Below are 21,413 nucleotides of genomic sequence, written 5' to 3'. Positions count from 1 at the left end.
AGGGAGACCTAATTAGAAAGAGGTTAAGTTATGGGATACAGGGACCATGTACAGAGCTGCCTCTGTCCCTTATACACCTGAGAAGTTAACTGTGAAGTCAGGGTTCTGCCCAGACACAAACTTAGTAGAACTGGGAACTTCTCAACTGCATCCAGGCATATAACACTGATAAGAGGATCAATATCCATAGCTGAGCTGCACAGAGGCTTCAGCTCAAGACCAAGTTTCATCAACCTCTAGACCAAGTTTCATCAATCTCGGCAGTAGACAGTTTTGACCAGATAATCCTTTGTTGTGGGGCCTGTGCTGTTCAGCAGCATTCCTGGCAGCATGCCAAAATGCCAGTAGCATTTCCCACCCCCAAGTTATGACAATTAATAATGTCTCCAGACATTGCCAAATATCTCCTGAGGGGCAAAATCACCCCCAGTTGAGAACCACTGCTCTAGACTATGTCACCCAGACAGTTATTAGCACCTCCTAAAACCATGCAATAGAAGCAAATTGAATGGATCCATCTAGTTAAAACCCAAACAATGACCATTTTAATGAGTATTTTTATATTATCTTCCCATAAATGTCTTCTCTTTGTCAGTCTATTGATAAGTACACTTTAACAGATATGCATTTATATTCTTCTTAGAATATTTTTATCAATAGTAGGTATGCTGTATAATACTTAGGCTAAGAGTAGCCCTAAATTTTAATTTTACATGATGTTATAGTTAATTATTTCAAATAAACTACCTAGAAGGTTTTCTTAACTCATTTCTTAATGCCTTTGGATGGACTCTAAACCATTACCACTATCTAGCATTTTAATTTGACTTAATCACATCAAATTTAGCCACTGCTTATAAGCTAGATTTTCTTTTCATACAAAATCTTAACTAGAACAGTTGCTTTGCCTGGATATTTACATTCTTCCTACTAACTAGTACTTTATTTCTCTTAAGAAATTTATTTATCATTTTTTCCTGGTTATCTTTTTAAAGTCACCACGTGGGAGAAACTGGATGCTCTCTAAATCTAGGAAGCTTATCTAGACTAGTGATATATGCCTAGCCCAGTGCCGAACAACAGTTTATGTGCAATAAATTTATGTCAAACTGTTCTCATTTGTTATTTCCATGCTTTTATAGGCATTGAAACATCCGTATTTTCAAGTTGGTCAAATCTTAGGCCCTTCCTCACATCATCTAGAATCCAAACAGTCTTTAAATAAGCAAGTGCAACCACTGGAATCGAAGCCATCTATACTTGATCTAGAACCTACGCCTCTGCCAGATATAAATGATCAGACTACTGGTCAGCCCCAGCCTAAATACAGCCACCAGCCACTGCAGCCCATCCAGGCACCACAGAATACAATTGTGCAGCAAACACCAAAGCAGGAAAGTCAACAGAAACAGCCGCAAATACTATTTCCAAGTATTGTCAAAAACATGCCAACTGTAAGTAGCCCGTGATTCCTTAGACACAATAGTTTGACTGGCTCAATTAGGATTTTGTTTCTAGACATTCTTAAAAATGTGGGGAAGGATATAAAAGATTATTCTACATTAAAGCCTCTGCATCTGGGTGTCAGATAACTTAAAATTCTAAGTTAACTGTCAGAATGAACATAATAAAGTTTGCATGCTACAGACTTTGACAGTTACTTAGATGCTAAGGACTCAAAGAAAGAATTGAAAAGAATCTGGAACTAAAGAGAGCTGATCTTAAATCCTAAGGATTTTAATAGTAATTTTATACTGTTTTTAAATGTTAATGAACATGAATAGAATGGGTTTTTAAAGTGTCAGGCATAGTGTAAAACTTCCTCTTCCCACTTCTTGTTCAGTTCAGGGAGCGCATCCGGTGCCATATATTTTAGCTGTCTCCTCAAGATGTATACTCCCAAATGCATTTGAATTATGGGCATTTTAGAACTGAAAGAGATCTTAAAGAACACTAATTGCTTATCCAGTCCTGCCATCCTTATATAAGTAAGCCCTGCCCCCAATAGCACTAATCACATTCTAACATACTATTAATTCTTTCTTACATGTATTGTTTATTATCTGGCTCTTCTTACTAGAATGTAAGCTCCATGAGGTCAGGGATGTTTGTTTTGTTTATTAATACAGATACAGAATGGGGCCTGGCGCATGGTAAATTCTCAACAAATATCTGTTGAATGAATGAATGAGTAACTGTCCACACTATTTTAAACCACATTAGGGTCCTGAGAAATCCACATCATCTTTGGGGCAATTCTGACCATTAGAAAGTTCTTCCTTATACTGAGTTAAATTCTGTTTTTTTTTTTTTTTTTGTAGCTTTTAACAAAAGTTAATCACTCTTCTAGAAAGGCAGACTTTTAGATATTTGAAAATAGCCCTCTGTCAGCCCTGTTCTCTAGGAGAAACATCCTGGATCCCTCACGTGGTCCACATATAACATCATGCACCAATGGCTGAGTAACCCTTGGTTCCTGCGTATGAAGGAGCCTTTGAGTCTCCTCACTGTCTTGCTTCCCACTTAGAATGAGGCTGCCAGAACTAGAGCAGACAGCAGGTGGGGAGGGGAGCATAAAACAGCATGAATCACCTCCAACATTCCAGAACCATATATTCACTTGTGCCACCAAGGGTTACATTTTTGTTTTTGTTTTTCTCTTGGTAGACACATCAAATGTTGACTCATACCGAGAGGGAAGGAAGTTTTCTGAGTAGCCACTAAGCACCATACGCTATGCTAGCTAGGCCCCCTGTATACATTCTTCAAGTTGAAGTATCCAATAACATAGCCCTAAATTCTTAGATAGCTAATAAGTTCCAGAGTTCAGATAGAGCATTCTGTCAGCTAAAATTCCTGTCTATTTTTCACAGGTGCTTCTGCTAAAACACATATTCTGTACCTTTCTTTGTGTATTTGATCCCTAAAATTCAAAAAGTAGCAAGACTTTACTTTTACCTCTCAAATTTCTAATAAGTATTTTGAACCCTTATTTTGCCTTCTCAGTTTAACTATTCTGCTCAGCTTGTTATCAGCTATGGATTTGTTTAATTGTTCATTTTTTTTTCTCCTGTACCTTCCTGATGAACAGAATAGCAGGCCACTAGAACCTTCTTCTAGAGTGACACTAATCCATTAATTCGTGCTCTTGGTCAGATTATTGTATTATGTACTTGTCTTAGTCAACTAGAGTTGCCATAACGAAATACCATAGACTGGGTGGCCTTAAAAACAGAAATTTATTTTCTCATAGTTCTGGAGGCTGGCAAGTCCAAGTTCAAGGTGCTGGCCAGTTAGATACCTAGTGAGGGCCCTCTTCCTGGTTTGTAGATAGCTCCTCCTTGCTTTGCCCTTACATGGCAGAGAGACAAAGCAAGCTCTCTAAAGTCTCTTCTTAAAAAGGCATTAATCTCATGATGAGGGTCTCACTCTCATGACATTGTCAATCCCCAAATACTCCCCACCCCCGCCAAAGGCCCCATCTCCAAATACCATCACATTTTAGTTGGGGTATAAATTTTAAGGGGCATATAAATTTCAACATATACATTTGGGCGGGGGGCATAAACATTCAGTCCATAACAGTACTGATCCACCTTTGTTATCCTACCATTACTTTATTTCACTGATATAGTGAAAGACCCTGTCACCTACTTTGCTGGGGTCCATATAGACTACATGTATTCATCATTCACTTTTTATGAAAAATGGTGGCCTATATGATCTACCACTTCTTTTATTCAGTGCTCAAAAACTTTCCCTTTAATTTTAGAATCTTTGCCCTCATCCTATACTAAACTTATTAATATGGAGTTTGTAAAAATCCACCTTCTACTTTATAAAATTTATATTTGCCTCTCTCTAGTTTTCTCAGACATACAAGACTACTTGATATTACTGACATTGTTTAGTAGCATACAGCATCAGCTCACTAAAATATAATTCAATTGAAATGAGATTCTTGAATTCAACTAAGTATAACCTTTGATTAACTCTACTTATGTGTGGGGCTCCTTAGGCTGGAGCTCATTTTCCCTGACAACAAAAACAATAGTGTAATAGAAGTTGGCAAATAACACTTTTTGTCATCATCCATCACTATAACACTATGAGCTTCAAGCAACAGCACATCCTTTCTTTAAGCATCTTCTTGCTCCAAACATACTCTGCTTCCACATTCCCTAATTTTCAATTGCCTTTTGGATTTTTCAGTTTGTATGTATCTCTGTGTTCATTAGTGGTGTAGAAATCTGACTATTGTGGCTTAATAATGGGTTATTTTTCTCTCATTTCAAGAAGTGGGGGTGGTGGGCAAGACAGGGCTGGTGCTACTTGTAAAAGGAACCGTCTTCTGTCTTCCTGTTCTACCACCCTTAGCAGGCAGGTTCCATTTTTATGGATACAAGATGGCTGCTGCTCCTTGTGTGGTTGTATCTGCCTTCTAGAAGGGGGAAGGGTGAAAGACTAAAAATGGCTCTCTTAGAGGTACTTCCCAATAGACTTGTAATTGTAACTCACTGGCTAGATCATGTCACCTGGCTACGTAGCTGCAAGGGAAGCTGGGAATTCAGATATTTTAACTGGGGCATATTGCTGCACTGAACAAAATATCAGTAAGAAAAAAGGGAGAATGACTATTGAGTAGGCAATGAGCAGTATCTGCCACACTCTCCTTTGACCTCTGTTTAGACATATACAAAGTCCAGACCTTTTATTCCTTGTTAATAGCAACTGTATTCTTTCCTGAGCATTCCAACCGCTATGAATCTGTTATCCTTGTCACTGCGTGCCGCTATAACTGCAGAGGCCTCCTATTTGAAAAAGCTGACATTTCTAGAATGCTACCTTTATCACATCACTTTTTTCAGCTCAAAAGCATCCAGTGTTCTCCATTCCCCATAGAATAGCTTCAATTTCTTAGGCAGACATTGAAGGCCCTTCATAGTGTAGTATCAGTCTGTCTTTGCAACCTTGTACTTCAGTACTTCCAGAACAAACCATCTGCTTCAGTAAATGCACTCTACTCTTTCTTCCCGGAACAGACTCTGGCACTTTCTTATTAAAAAGCCATACTTTATACATTTCCTCTTCCAAACTAGGATAATAATAATAACAATAACAACAACATTAATAATACCTAACCTTTAATAACTCTTACTATGGGCTAGGACCCACCCTAAGGACTTTTGATGTATTTTACTAGATAAATAGTGTATATCCACATTTCAGGAGAGGAAACCAAGGCTTCGAGAAGTTAAGTCAATTGTCCAAAGAGACACAGCTACACATGGTAGTTTTCCAAATTATATATCAATTAAGAATTAATTATAATCCTAAGTATTCAAGTCTGCTGCCAAACCAAGTTCAAAAAAATTTCTCCTTCCTCTCAAATCCTATTGTATTTTTAGCATGTGCTGCTTATTTTTGTTAATACTTTTAAATGTGTATATATGTTGTCACCTTAACTATATGTAAGGCTTCTTGAGAATGGGGACTCTTAGTATCAAATATAATAGCTTGTGTATAAAAGGCATTCAGCAAATGATTAAAGATGATGATGACTGACTTTCCACCACAGAAGCCAAATGGCATGTTGGGGCATAAAAGCGGGAGAAGGCGTTGGGGTCAGACTGTGTTCAAGTCCGGAGATAGCTGGGAAGAGATCGAGGACTGTGATTTCGGAGCTTCTCATTCCAAGAAGCCAAGCGTGGGTGTTTTCAAAGAAAAGAGGAGGAAAGATTCTCCATTTCGGTAAGATTTCAAATTCCTCCGGAAAGTATATTTCTATCATGCATCAACCTTATTTTACTCATTAAGTATAAATGAATGGAGACAGTAAAAGACAGTAAGTAGCTTAACGTTTTCTTCCACAAAACCTAAAACTCTGTGCCCGCCTCTGAAAAGGTAAGCCTCTTGACTTCTCACAGTAATGATTCTCAGTATTATGGCTGAATGTTGCATGTATGTGGCGGAAGGGGTTCTTGTTAAATTTTTCATTTGCCCTTTTGAATTATGATCACCATTATTCCTATTTGAAATTCACATGCCTATTTTCAGAAAGCAAAGCACAGTCTACAATGGTAATGGCTTCTTCGGATGGTGTCCAGATTCAACTATCTTTTTGCTTGCTACTCTAAACTTTTTTTTTATCATTTCCTGAACTTTTTCTGAAATTTTAATATCTCTAGCAGTCCCTTTTCTTTTTATAAGTTGAATCATTATTAGAGCATTATTCAATTTTGAAGTGAGGGTAGGTTAAATTTTGGTGAATGTTTTGGAAGAATATTTTCTTTTTTCCTCTTTTGAACAGAAAGGAAATAGGGGTAAAAGATATGGCATGAATCAGGGAAGTTTAATAACTATTTGGCATTGTATGGTGCAGAAGTCTTTACTTTGGGATACACATACCTCTGAGGACACATGAAAATTCTCTAAGAGAGACATATGCTTGGACAATTCTTAGTCTATTAATTTCCAGATCTTCAAGTTCCATAGGTATTATTCTCTAAAATACTTGAGAATAAATGTGCTTAATCCTCCTCCCACTTTGCTAGAAAGTCACACCTCTCAGCCATTTCAAATCTTGTATGAAATGAGGGTTTAGCACCTGTGAGGTGCTAAACAAAAGGAGAAATTAGAAGACTGCCACCTTCAGCTCAAAAAGTTTTTGTAGTTCCTAGCCCTATACAACCCTGCATTAGAAGTAGGGTATTTTAGCTTGTGTTGGAAAGCATGGAGATCCAGAACCACTGAAGAACCAGAGCCTAGTGATACTTATTCTTTTAAATGTACTAGGATGTACTGTGAAACCGTTTGGTTTTTTAAAACCTATGGATATAATTATACATAATTTTTTGAAGATTCAGAGTATTTTATGGACTAAGGTAATTAAAACTTATTTTATCAAGTTGTACCATGAAATACTCTAATTACAGTCAATACTCATATTTCATCTTATAAAATGTTTACTGTTTTCTCTCTATTAACAAGAAACTAGAAATAAACTTAGAAACTATGTTGTTATTTTAGACATATTTTCTTGTATCTGGGAGAAAAAGAGTTTGAAGACCATTGGTGGAGTATGTAGATGACTTGAAACCCTTTTTTTAAAAACTATGTCATTCTAATTCCAGCTGAATTTTATCATAGGTAAATTTTAGGGGTAGAAGAGGATTGAATCTAAACCTATAGTTAAGATAAAGTTTGTGGTCTTTATACTTGATTCTGGCAAGGGAACAATTAGTAAATTTCCTAAACATCAATTAGTCCTTTTCTCTTAAAATTCTTTAGAAAAAGAAAACTATTTGACAATGAACTTTTAACGTAGGTATTTCTTCCATTTTTATTTTTTGGTATCTTTAAATGGCTTTATATACTTTAGACATATAATAATAATTATTAATATACTACCATTTATTAAGAACCTATCTAAATTTTATTTATGATTTTCATACTCCAGTAAAAATATCTGCAGAATAGGACACTGAGACTCAGATAGGTTAAATAAACAGGTTGCCCAATGTCAGATGAGCAACAGAAGCTCAAACACTCAGTGAACAGAATGGATTCTGCTATTCTTTGATCAGTTTCTCAGGCAGCCTGGTCTTCCCCATAAAGAATACAAAATACCAAATACTAAAGTGTAAAACCTTTACTTAACTGTTGTCTTTTTGTAAGTGAACAAAAGCAAGATATTTATACTTATTTACATTTATACTTGTATTCCTACTCGATAGACATTTACTAAATACCTACTTGGTATTAAGCAAAGGTACCAACATGATATAGTCTGTCTTCTATCCATCAAATGTATAGCAGCAGAAATAAGACCTTTAAGTTACCATAACATAAGACAGTGTATGTATTAAATTCCCCTAGTAAAGGAGCTGCAGGGAGCTCTAAGAGTTCTGTTTATAGGCAGACAACTTTGAGGAGAGAGGAAATTCTTTTTAGAGTAAGCAGTTTTGAAGATGAATAGAATTTCAGCATTTGGCTGGGGAGAAGGTAAAGAAGCCAGAAATGGGTGGGGCCGTTTCTAATAAAAGAGACCTACTTGTGTCTAGGGCCATCCCAAAGTGGGCTGGGGTAGCCAGCAGTTCAAAGGGCCAGCTAAGTCAGTGTCAGCCTCCGAGGGGGTCCCAAACAACCTCCCTGATGATACATTACATTAGTAGACAGGTGACAATGGCTCTGATTTTCTTCCCACATTATAAATCCATAACTGCAGCAGTTGTAGGATAGAAACATATTATACACAGACAATGTGCTGCTCAGTTACAAGGCTTTCTGTCACATATTGTCTAGTATTAGAAATGATTCTATGCATTGTCTAATATTTATTGCAGGGGAAAGTTGTCCTTTAGTTTTCTCTGATGAAAACCATTTAGGTGAGGTCACCTTGCCCGGTTTGAAAAGATGTGCAGGGGGTGGATGAGAACATAGTAGCTGTCATCTTCTCATTTTTCACGCTGAATGTTATGTTATGTTGACTTTCAAGCCTTCCAGAATCAGTACAGTCAGGCTCAGCTGAGGAAAACAAGAGCTTACCTGCTGCCATTTCCCTAAAATCTGATCCTGAACTGTCAACTGCTTCACCAGCTAAACAGTACTACTTGAAACAATCAAGATACCTTCCGGGTAAGTAGAGAAAAAAAACATTTACTGCTAACTAGAATATAGATAAGTTAGGCTCAGGTATCTTAGAATCTGCAGAAAGAGCACCTATGAAATAAAAAGTATAATCACAGTACTCTTTGCTGACTCAATCTTGTCAGTACTTGTCACCAAGTACTTTTCTGGGCCTCCTGCCTCTCTGAAGTCTGCTCAAGAAATGGCTAGCAGCCAAAAATCAAGATGAAGAATATGCTTCAAAAAATACCGTATTCTCCCGCCAAAGCTATACCTTTAGGAAATGCTGAATTTTATTAAAACAATTCCACACCCATACAACTTTTTATAAAATGTGGAATTTTATATTGTTTCCTAAATTATCTGATTTCTGATTTTGAAAGATCATTTGGGCTGTTGGGTAGAGCATGCTAAGAGCTCTCCAGGAGCTTATGTTCTCGTGGAGAGAGAGAGAAAAAGAAAATTAGCAGGTAGAGGTAAATGCTACTGTGAAAACAGGGAGATGAACTCGAGTGTGACTGCTGCAGGGTGTGGAACACACTCCTCGATTCTCTAAAATTTAGCTGATGCCCAGAAGATGAGAAGGAGGCAGTCGTGTAAAGAGCTGAGAAAAGATGTTTCGGTCAGAGGTGGGGAAGACACTGGCTTATTGGGGATCACCTATGAAGAAGTAGAACAGTAGTAGCAGAAAAGGAGGAGGAGGAGCTGAGAAAGGGGAAAGGAAGCAGCCCGACAGATGAGGGGCAAACCACAAAAAGGTGGTTTCCAGAGGCAGAGAAGGGAGAGTTTACCTGAAAGAGTTGTTTGCTGCTGAGCAGCTGGATAAGAGGGATAGAAATGTCTGATTAAATTTGGCAGTGGAAAGGTCCCTGATGACCTTGATGGGCAGTTTCAGTCTGGGATGGGGAGGGAGATCTGGAGCGGGTTAAAAAGTGATGAGAGATAAGAAATCAGCCATTAAAAATGTAGACAACTCTTTGGTGGTGTTGGATTGTGAAGAGGCAGTTAGAAACGCAGCCATACCAGAGTGGGGTTTGGGGTAAAGGGGCACCTCAACAGTGGTGACTCTGGGACTTTTGGAGCAGATTTGTGTGTGGATGGGAATGATCATTTCTAGAGTAGATCTTGCAGAAGAGGAGGGGAATGAATGAGAGACTGAAAGGCTTAGACAGTTGAGAAGAGTTGGAGTTAAGACCGTAAGAGATGGCATGTACTTTTGAGAGGAGCAAAGATTCTTGTGTTGTAATCTATTTAGATACCAGTTGGTTTGTAAGTTTTGGCATTAAACCATGAGGGAGTTCTGGTCTGCAAAAGCGGATGTATAAGAAAGTTCATAGGACACAGATTCATGGGGGGCACTTTTCCGTGTTTTTTTTGTTGTTACTGTTGTTTCTTAAATCAAGTACATTTCATTGATTGAAATGTAGCAACTCAGTATTTATACCTGTAGAAGTAAGCCCTCTGGTTGTGGGAAAGGCTACTGTAGATTTTTGTCAGAGGATAAATGGATCTAAAGCACCCCCATTTTCATAGTTTGGCTCCTAACGTGGTTTTCAGGAATACATTTCAGGGTATATGAGACCCTTCTAGTTGTTTCCTTTTTAATCATAAAGACCTAACAAATTCTGAAAATTACTTGGGGTCAAAGCATGGCTGTAACTGAGATTTAAGAATGTCTCAAAATTAGAAAGAATTACTTGAAATGTTAACTTGAGCCTTACTGTTAACCCTGTCAGTATTTTTTGTCTTGAAGATGATCCCTCTAGAGCTGAGTGAGATTTGGAAATAGAATTGAGCTCAGTGCAGTCACTTGGACAAACATTTATTGAGCACCTATCATGAGCCAGCAACTGTAGAGGATAGAAACCCAAATGAGAAGTGATTTTTGACATTTGTGATCCTAAGTTATTTTTATAATTGAATATCTTCAGGAATAAAAAAAGAACAATCTCTTTGGGGGCCCTCTTACTATAAAAACAAGTATAAAAGGTCTTATAAAGTATCAACCTTTAGGATCATGGGAGCTCTAGAAATGTACCATATTATTTCAGGGCAGCATGACATTATACTACAAGATTTGGCATATCTGTGACACTGGCCTTCAGGGAGAGAGACGCAAGAGTCATAGCTATTGACCTGCTACTGACCGGCTGTGTACTGGAACAAGACTTTGAGATTCTGTTTTCTGTTACTTACAATGGGACTGCAGTCATCAGCTCACCCTGTAAGCCTTAGGTACTTAATTATCACAAGGTAGTTGCAAATAGAGTATGCAGTGGAAGTGCTAACATCTCTCCACAGCCCTCTGGTCTCACTGCCTGATCCTACAACCAAAACTCTCTAGCTTGAATTGATGCCACCATGTTGGCAGGCAGGAAGAGTAGTTCACTCCATTGCACTTTTGAAATCCTGGTCTGTGGATCTTCTCGAGTACCAATTATTACTTAACGTCCTTCCTTCCACCATGTGTATCAAATGCCCTGTATCATTTCTATACTTGCCACTCCTACTGCATTTAAAATTTCTTAACAATGACATACAAATTTCTATGTGATCTGACCCCTGCTCCCCCCGCCCCAGCCTCATTTTATGCCACTCCTTGTTTTTTTGCGCCATACATGCTGAATGTCTCTGAGTTCTTCCCCACCTCAGGTCCGCTGCCAGCACTGTTGCCTCTCCCAGGAACACAGTCTCCAACCTCTACCAAGTTCTAATGATTCATATTTCGGCTAAAAATTACTTTAAAAACAAAAACAAAAACAAAAAACTGGCTCGTTTCTGTTATTTGCCCTCTCAGTACCAGATCCTTCTAAACAATTTGTACACCGCTATTTACCTAATTATTTATAACTATTAATGTACCTTTTCTCATTAGAGTAGATTTTAAGAGCCAAAAGGGTAGAAACTTGTCTATTTTGTTCACCACTTTTTCTCTAATGCCACACACACTGCCTAGCACATGGTAGGTGCTCAGTAAATATTTGCTAACTGACTTTTTAATCTCCTTTGAGGTGAGAGATGATAGTTATTAATTTCTACTTCTCTCTAACACAGTGTTTGGTATATAGATAGTACCCAATAAGCTTATAAACTAATACATAAATGACTTAAAATTCTAGATTGTTTTATTTCCAAAAAAATGGAATCTTTAAAAAACAAAAATTAAAGCCATTATCTTAATAGTGTATATATTTACTTAAAAAAACTAGAGATATCTCAGGGCTACCTGGATTAACAAAACAATTTAAATATTCAAGGCCCATTTTAATTTGTTCAGTTAAAGAGTTTTAGTTTTTCCCCGACTTTGTACTTTATTTTGTGCAAAGTATATGGTTTTTTAAAATTATTTTTTACTATTTTTTATTATCATAAAGATGTTTTTAATATAATCACTATCTAGTGCATCTTCTTCATTGTCATGTTATAGCCCATTATAGTTCTATCTGTAGGTATTCTATTAGAAAGCAAAATCCATAAGGAGTTTTATCCTATAAGAAAGGGAAATTATTACTTGATGGAATATTTCCTTAGAGAACGATGACAGGGCGACCTTGAGGTTATTCTCTGTACAGAACAACTAGGCTTGTTTCTGGCTTCAAAACAAGGATATTATTATATGTCTCATTAATGTGATACTTTGCTAAGGAGTTCTCTTTGTGAAGAGCAAAAAGTTCAACTGCCTGGAATCAGTTGCTAACTTCCTACATTAATGGTAGTCATCAGTGAGGATTTATCCTATAGTAGCTACAGAAAACTCTACATGTATGACCCCAAGGCTTAGCTGTGTGATGTCTCTAGTGTCTGATAAGTTGAATCCAATTTAATTATCGGTATAAAGAAAGCAAGTCAGGAAATTTTCAAATCTCTTAGGTTAAATAGGTTAAAACGATACCCTTTACTAGTAACAAAGTCCAAGGTTGACTCCACATTTCACAGATTTCAGAAAATCAAAAACAACTTAACCATTTACATTTTACTATGTCTAATATATAGATAAACTTCACAGATCTTTAATACATCTACTTCCAAACTTCTCGGGTTCCCCTGAATTCTTGGTCACATGTCTGTTTTCCCAGCTATGCAAAATGTTCCTCGGCAGTCTGGCACAGAGAACCTTCTCAAAATAAGTGAATGACTTGGAAATATCTTTATGAAGAAAATTTTTGTACCACCTCAGTTTTTACCAGACATTCAGCAAGAAGTGTCCAATGTTTAATTATAACTTGTTATAGAAAATATTTTAAGTTTATAAAATACACTGAGGATTCCAGATTATTGTGCTTAGGGCTTAGGATCATGCTAGGGTTAATCAAAAACCTAGTGTTTGCTACACTGTAACCTAAGTTTATTTCCATCTCCTTCCCTAAGTTATTTCTAATCTTTGATTGAATGTATAATATTTTTTTCCTTCAAGTCTATGATCATACTCTAATCTTTGAAATGACTGTTTTGTTCTTCTAAGGTGTAAACCCTAAGAATGTATCCTTGATAGCCCGTGGAAAGGACATAAATCCGTATACTTGGAGTAATAAGTTATTTCCTAAGACATTGGGACCCATTGGGGCAGAACTTGCCTTCAGAAGGAGTAATGCAGGTAAAGCAAGAATACATTTAAAGTACAAATTTACATTGTTTTCTTTCTGCAAACTTTTAAGTATACTGCAGCTGCCTTCTTCCAACAGAGATACTCTTAAGGATACACAAAGGTTTTCCCACTGGTACTGAGCACAGATCATTTTAAGGGAATCATTTGCCAGATCTCAACTTCCACATGGATTCTTTCCTAAAATGGACCTGCCTGAGCAACTGTCTCTATTCTCCTACTTTACAAAAAACCAACCAACCAACAAACAAACAACAGCAAAAAACTTCTCACTGTTTACTATAGTGTGTTTCCTGTTTTCCCAAAGTGTAAAAATATCTGGTGCGGCAATGAAAGGAAAAGTTTGCTATGTTGGTGTCAGGTGAAAGTGATTGGGGGACAAATCCTTTTTACAAGTGGTTTCCAGTTCTTAACGTTCAGAAAATTGCAGGAGAACCTAATTGAGTTATTAGCTGACAGGTAATTAAAAACACATTTTATGAGATCACTGTATGATTTTTGGTCTATAACTTTATTTAATAGAGTTCAAAGACCAAAGCTGTGACACCATTCATTCCTAACTACTTATTTACATCAACAAGATTTCTTAGTGCTTCCATATTCAAAAATGAAAAAAAAAAGTAGGGGGGAATTGAATTGATGTTGAACACTGTCTGATTTTAGCAATAAGTAATATTCATTTGTGGATACATGAATGACTTGAAAAAGGTCACATCTTTCTTATTAACAGAAGAATTTCCCCCCCAAATTACTTGCCATGTTTAGTAATCAAAATTTAAATACTCATCTTTTTTGATTAATTATAGACAATGAATCATTGTAATTACAACTAACTTAATCCAAAAAAAAAAAAAAGATTATTTTAATATGCTTATGGTTACAAGGAATTTTTTTGAAAGGTTTTTTATTTATACACATTTTGAATGATGAATTTAAAGACTTTTAAGCCTAAAATTATTATTTGGATAAAATTTGGGAGTTAACTTATGAATAAAAGTAAAATTTTAGAAAAGTGATTATCATAGAATTTCCTACTGTTAAAAATAAACCCTGTTCATGTATTTCTTAAGTCAATATTAGTGGGCATAAATTCACTATGGTATGTAGATTCCATTGGTTATATTAAAAGAAGAGATGTAATAGGTTTATTTTTAAATATCTGTAATTACAGTATGCCAGAAATTACATCTTTTGGAACTGTAAAAACTATGATGAAAAATTTTAAACATCAGCTTGAAATGTGTAGAGTTCTTTAAAAAAAAATGTAGATGGTTTTGGACCAAAAAGTTTGAGGATTATTGTATAGCAACTGAATAGTCTACTAAGGTATTCTGAAGTGACATTAACACACGTTGGGTATTTTACATGTCTTTCAGACACTTTGAAGACTCAGCTTATCCATTTAATAGTGCTGCGATGTCAGACATAGCAGCACTATAATTTACTTATTTGTTCTCAGTTATTTTAAAATAATGTTCACTGAACCAACTGGTCAAATACAAATCAGTTTAAATGACAGCACTACAACTTTGAGTCTCAGGGGAATAAAAGACTGGCATAAAACGAAAGCTGTGATAACACATGAGAAGATTTTTTTCATATTAAGGGTTCTTTCTGGATCTTTTCATTAATCATCTAATCTATTATTTCTCTGCCTTTCTTAAAACATTCTCCTTATTATTCTTTCTTTCCATCTGCCTTCTCTTTAGAAGAAAGCATAATTAAACCAATTGAAAAACTATCATGCAATGAAAGTTTTCCTGAAAAATTAGAGGACCCACAAGGTAATTTCTGGGCATTATAGATGAGTACATTTGTTCTTTGAATCTTTTGTCCAATTTTCTTCTCAACATTTACCCCTTGTCATAAAAGGCCACTGTGAAGGCCAAGGTCACCTGCTTTTAGGAGTAGATCAGGTCAAGGAGAAAAAGACACATTCCACGTCATCAAGAACATCTTTCGTCAGTAGTTGGGATTCTAAGCAAATTAATTTGGTTTCAAAAAGCTCTATGTTCGTCTTCTTTAATTATGACAGTTTATACAAGTCAAGTAAATCTACTGAAAAGAATATTTTCTAATTTTGTAATCAGTATTCCTGGAAATTTTTTTAAAGTTCTGAAACTATTAAGCATTAACAATCATTTTAAAGGAAAAGTTAACCGGTTAACAGAGATGGTGGATTTCCTAGAGGTTTGGTGTTACTGGTTTAAAGAGTGTTGACTATTGGCTCCAGCCTAAAAATTTGCTGCTCACAAGGCATTTCAAATAATACGCCAAAAAAATTTAAGTCTACTTCATTTTCTATGTATTTTTTCTTGGCAACTTCTCCCTCCAATAGGAAGAAAATGCCTAAAACTATTTAGTACACAGCTATGAGAATCCGACATATCCCCATTCTGTCACTCATTAGCCTGGTAATTTTGGACAAATTACTTAGGACCCCTAAGTCAGTTTCCCTGTCTATAAAATGGAGGAAATAATATTTACCCAGGTATTTTTATATAACTGTACCTAGGATTTTTGTCACACAATGAGCATTTAATAAGTGTTTGCTCTGATGATGATAATGAGAGCAAGAGAAATGTTCTGAAGATGCTACTGAATTTGATAACTGCCTGGAACGTCCTCTCAAAAAATCTTTTGAAGTAAAGGGCAGAGTCATGATTTAGAATGAGTACTGGAGGTAAATGAAAAGTCAAGTGAGGCAGCTGCTTATGCAAAATTCAGCGATGTTAAAAATTGTGTTAACTGATAACGTATTTACTGTGTAAAATCCTTTAGGGTCTGATCAATAATACTGCTGTTTGACATTTGTTGATTCAAGAGCAAACACTTATTGAGAGCCGCCTATGCATAGCACTGTGAAAGACATCTGGGACACAGAAAGTTCAGAGTCCAAACTTGTAAACAAATAATACCATGCAAAAAAATGCTTCAATTGTAGCTACCAAGTGAACAGTTCTTCAAAGCCACCAAGGCTATCAGAGCACTGTTTCACCTTCTCGCTGACAAACATCTCCTTTCTGGCATAGCCAGGCTCCTTGAAAGAACAGTTATGTTCATTTTTCCTCGTCATTTCCAGGTTGTTCCTCACTCACTGTAGTTTATGTTCAGGCTGCTGAAACAACACCTGCTAGGTCCTGACATTATCCTGGTGGCCACACCCAATGGGCAGCGCTGACCTCTCTGCTCATTTGCTATTTCTTCACACACTGTAGCTCTTAAATTTTCAGACCTTGCCCTTCCTACCATCTACCATTCTATTATCCACTGAGTACTTTCCTTTCCCTTAGCACTGCTGTTCGCTGGGGTTCTCTTCTGGGTCTTTGCACATCTTGCAGTCCCTCTGAAATGACTCCTCCATGCTCTATAACTGCCATGCCCTAACTCCCAATCTCCAGGCCTGCTCCACCTCTATGACTTGAATATCTCACAGGCATCGTATCTTCCCCCAAACCTGATTCTCCTCCTGTATTGCTGTTCTTAGTCACTTAAGCCTCAAACTTCGGGAATTATATTCCTCTTTCTCTCTACCCCTCCCACCCCATATACCCACTCGGTTCCCCTCTTCTCCACCCTCTCCGTGACTGCTTTAGTTCAAACTTGTATATCTCTCATTTCATCTCTAGCAGTGACCGCCTGACTGGTCTCCTGCCTTTAGATTTTCCCCCTTCAACTCATCCCTGTATTGCCCCTAGACTGATCATTCACTAATAGTGATGAGAATGATGAGGACAGCTGAAATTCGTTGAATACCAGATTCTGTGCTAAGTGCTCTGCATAGATCTCATTCAGTCCCTACAACAACCCTTTGAAAATAGGTGCGGTTAGTGCAGTGATTTTACAAAATGAAAAAGAGGAGAGACAGCACCACAGGGACGGGGGCTTCCTGGCAGAAAGTCTGCTCTCGTGTTAAGAACTGTAGTCAGAAAAACCGGGGATGCTCAGGGTGAACTCAGCCTTGGGTTATGATTCTAGCTCGGTCCCTTACAAACCGTGAGAACTTAGGCAAGTTCTAAGAGTCACAAGGTATGGATAATAATATATCTAAGAGGGTTTTTATATGGACTGAATAGGAATATCTGTAAAACCATAGTGCTGCACCTGAAATATAGTAAATGCTCAAAAATAGAATTTAGATTTAGTAGGGGTAGTATTCAAAGTTATTCTCTGGTGCTTTAAAATATTCATCTTCTGACAATGAAACTTTATGATACATCACTAGGAAATCTTGGGAGTTATACTACTTACAAAAAGTCAGGATATATTCCTTCCTTTCTCAAAAAAGAAGTGGGGTCAGCTGGCCAGAGGATACACTTAGCACCTCTTGGTGCAACAGCTTCAGGTAAGAGCAACTTAAGATATGTTTTTTGAGAATTCTTATCAGAAAGGAGCTTTTTAAAGTTTCTACAGTCACTTTTCCTGAATGAAGACCTTTAAATTAACTTCACCTGAAGAATAGTCCTAATTGTTTTTGGCAAAATGTTCCGTTTTTCTTCCAAAGATGTGGTTTGAGAGTCCAATAATTGTAAGAGCAACCTCTAATTAAAAGGTTATTCTCTGCCAGATACATGGACTGTGCCATTTAATCCTCACAACAACCTGATGAGGTAGGTCTCTTACAGATGAGGGAATTGACATTAAGTAATTTACTTAAGGTCACAACACCTAGTAAATGGTGGAGCCAGGAGAGAAACCCAGTTTGTCTAATTTCAAAGAATGTGTATGTGCTGCATCATGAGTTGTGAAAAAAGATGCATTTTTCAGAGCTTTCCAACTAGTACCTGGCACAGAGTGAAAGCTTAATAAGTGTTGAAACTCTGTTATGCATCAGTTAACAGACAGTTTTCCTATAGTTTCATTTTAGAATGTAGAACTAAATTGTAGCAAAACTCACTGGCTTTTGCTTTGCCGATATTAGGTGGTGAAAGGGTTTATTCTTCCACCTTCCAATGTAATGACTGACCAGGTTGCCTGTTCTGCTCTGGTGTGGAATCTGACAGCCGCATTCAGGGCTGTGCTCGTAAAATTGAGGATGATTCTGAGCTGATCAGATTTGACTATGAACGTTCTTTAAATTATTGTAATCTAAAGTAGATATTCTTATTAAAGCACCTAAAATAAACATTAAGGCAGATAATCAGAAGTTTAAGACATCTAGTTGTAGTTTAATTTCAAAGTTGACTCCAAAAGTATTCTCACAGCCTATCCTAACCAGAATCTTATTTTAAAACTCCTGATTAGAGTTGCCAGTCTTTAAAGTTTGCACTGCTGGAGCTAAAATTATAAAAATACTGGACTTCTGTATTTATTTCTTATCACAGTAGATCTGCTTGAACAGTACTCAGTTACCTTATCAGTGAAAAGAACTGCTTCATTATCTCTGCTGAAACAAAATATATAAACATTTTATACACATCAATTTTTATAAAGCCTCAAATATTTTAAGCAAGTCTTACAGTGAGTTATTAGCCATGACTTAGTAGCAATTTTTAATATAAAAGCAGAAAATCATAATGTTTTAAATTATTTTTTATCTGAGTACCTGCAGTTAGAAGGTGAAAGTGGGTGTTTTTAAACATATTTTTATGATATCAAAGATCTTCTTATATTAGTTATTCTGTCAGATTAGCATGCATATTCCTGTTTTCATTTTTTAAGTAAATGCTTTCTCATAACTTTTTATCTCTTCATTTACTCTGCTTATCAGATTTTCCTACAGATGGTGATAGGAGGAAAGGTAAAAAAAAGAAGTAAATATTAATCATTCTCAAGTGGTCAATGCAAATCCTTAGGAAAACACTGTTCTGTAAGAGATGTGTCTTCCAGTCCTCCCACTTGTGTGACAGTTTCCCACAAGAAAATAAAACCAGGTCATTACCGTAATTACTCAACTATTTCCCCTTCTCTCCTAAGTCTCCCTCTCTGCTGTTTTTCTTCTTCACCCACAAATTTTGAGAAGAAAAGTCAAATTAATTCCTTCCTCCTTCTTCACGTATCTCTCATCCCAGACCTCCTAATACTTCCTCACCCTGCTTTGACAGTAACGACGAGGACTTTGAGGAAGGTCTTCTTTCATATACAGCTGCCTTTTAGGGGCCCTGTTCTAAGAGCTCTACATACGTTAACTCAATCTTTCCATTGACTCTGTTACAGAAGATATTATTATGATCTCCATTATGTAGTAGTGGCACTAATTCTTAACTAGAGGCAAACATGTTTTCCTTTAGCAAACATTTTCTACAAGAAGTTAAATGCCAGGTGCAGGGCATGGTCCGGCTAAGGCACAGAAGCATTTCTTGCCCTGCCATGAGATCTGGGCTCCTTTGTCAGTGACTAAGTTCTTGACCAAGGGTGCTTGAGTCCTAAAACTATTATTTCTAAGAAAGGAATTGTAAATGTCAGCATTTCTGCCTCATTGGCAAAATGATTCCTTCAAAGGTTTTACAAATCTTGGCCCGGACAGTTTCATTTAAATGCACTTAGGACTCAACTCAGGCTATGTCATGACCTGGAAAAAAGTTCCTATTTTTTACTCCTCAAGCCCCTCACTTCCCACCCAGTGTTAGCTTAAGAATGTTTCCCTTTTCCTTCTCTGAATCACTCAGTCTTACTGCTCTTTCTCCCTCCTCCCTCCACTCCCATCCCCACATGCTCTACCCTCTGCCCATGGTACCATTTGGACCTGCAGACCTCATGTGTGAGATCGCTAATTGAACAGATTGATGCTCATCTGTGCTTCAGTGGGTCAGAGCTAAAAGCCTGTTCCTGAAAAGCATGGTGCACTTAACTGGCCCATCTATACTCTTTGTCCCCACCTTTGTCAGGTAGCTTGTTATTGGCTTTACCTTTGAGAATTTAAAACCAGTCAGAGTGGGATGAAATGGCCTGTCAAACCACCAAGGGGAAAGCTCTTGGCCCTCCAGTCTCAACCAAACTACATAGCAGATAGGGCAACTGTCACCAGGGTGATTCCTCGCTTAATGCTTGGTTCCCTTTAAGCTGAGGGCAGCACATCAGGACCCTCAATTTCCTCCCACACTCCCAATTTTACAGTGGAAGTATAAAGAAAAACCAGGGAAACCACCCAAGTAGAGTATAGCTATTTATCTTAGGCATATAAGATGGTCACACTCATTTCAAAATTGACTCAGGGTTTAATCCAAGAATGACAGCTACCACACAGTGTGAAAAGATCCTTAATCCCCAAATGGAAAGATCAAACGTCTCTCCTCAGACTACCTGATGCCCAGCTCTCAGATTGAAGTGAGGAGGGGGTGAAAGAGGGACTGAAAATATTAAAGTTCTCTGGAAAATATTTACTACTTTGTTATTTGAGATGTTCAAGCAACTTTCACAAAAATTGTTCAGATAACAAATGTTTAACAATTAAAAATTTCACAAAATTTTAATTAGCCAAATGTATGAATAAAACAAACTTTGTGATGAAAGGTTTAGGATTCTAGAAATGGTTCACCTTTTAGAGGGATTCTGTTATCTATCCTTTTCCCAATAAAAAAAAAATTAATTTCTTGACTCTAAAAACCGTATTTTAATATTTAAAAAGAAATCTATTATGTAGCTCTATGAAGCCAGAGCTTTACAGGATTCACAATTTTAAGTACATTTTCTCTAGTTATACTGTGTTTGAATATTATTTAGGCGCAACCACACTATAATTTTATAGAGTCAATAACATTGGGGGTATTGCCCATTGAACTTGAACCTGGTCATCCAAGTTGGGTGTTGCCTATTTAAATGTGATGGGCAGTTCAGTGAACCCAAATAAGAAAGAGCAGCAGTGTGAGAACTGTAAACCAGATATAATGGCTCTAAAGCTACTGAAAATTCTAATTGGTGTCAACAAATACTACACTAGAATTTTTAGTTTTAATATTTAAAAAAAACCCTTAGGGACCACTGAATTGATCTTTTAAAGATAAATTCTAATTTTTCCCATGAGAGGATGAATTGCTTTACGTTGAATTATCAAGTAAATAAAATTCTAATTTCTGATTCTGATTTCTTTCAGAATATAACTGGAACACAAAAACTGGTCAGGGGCAGTTTTCAGGACCTACTTACAATCCTACAGCCAAGAATCTAAATATTGTGAATCGTGCACAGCCAGTTCCCTCAGTGCACGGGAGGACAGACTGGGTGGCCAAGTATGGAGGCCACC

At 36.9% G+C, this 21,413-nt stretch overlaps 1 protein-coding gene across 2 annotated transcripts in view; it reads left to right on the top strand.

Annotated features, from left to right (window-relative positions):
- MAK (male germ cell associated kinase) overlaps window positions 1–21,413 on the top strand; it is a 49,992-nt gene that overhangs the window by 27,520 nt on the left and 1,059 nt on the right. The window contains exons 9-14 of one of the 2 annotated variants that reach the window (XM_011373235.2): window positions 1,143–1,454; window positions 5,579–5,751; window positions 8,498–8,637; window positions 13,091–13,222; window positions 14,941–15,015; window positions 17,457–17,576. In XM_011373235.2, coding sequence (XP_011371537.1) covers window positions 1,143–1,454; window positions 5,579–5,751; window positions 8,498–8,637; window positions 13,091–13,222; window positions 14,941–15,015; window positions 17,457–17,576 — 952 coding nt within the window. The remainder of the gene's footprint in view (window positions 1–1,142; window positions 1,455–5,578; window positions 5,752–8,497; window positions 8,638–13,090; window positions 13,223–14,940; window positions 15,016–17,456; window positions 17,577–21,413) is intronic. The other variant, XM_011373237.2, reaches the window with a different exon arrangement.

This window comes from Pteropus vampyrus, unplaced genomic scaffold (assembly GCF_000151845.1).
Source record: "Pteropus vampyrus isolate Shadow unplaced genomic scaffold, Pvam_2.0 Scaffold221, whole genome shotgun sequence".
Classification (NCBI taxonomy): domain Eukaryota; kingdom Metazoa; phylum Chordata; class Mammalia; order Chiroptera; family Pteropodidae; genus Pteropus; species Pteropus vampyrus.
This window is presented reverse-complemented; position numbering and strand designations above follow the sequence as displayed.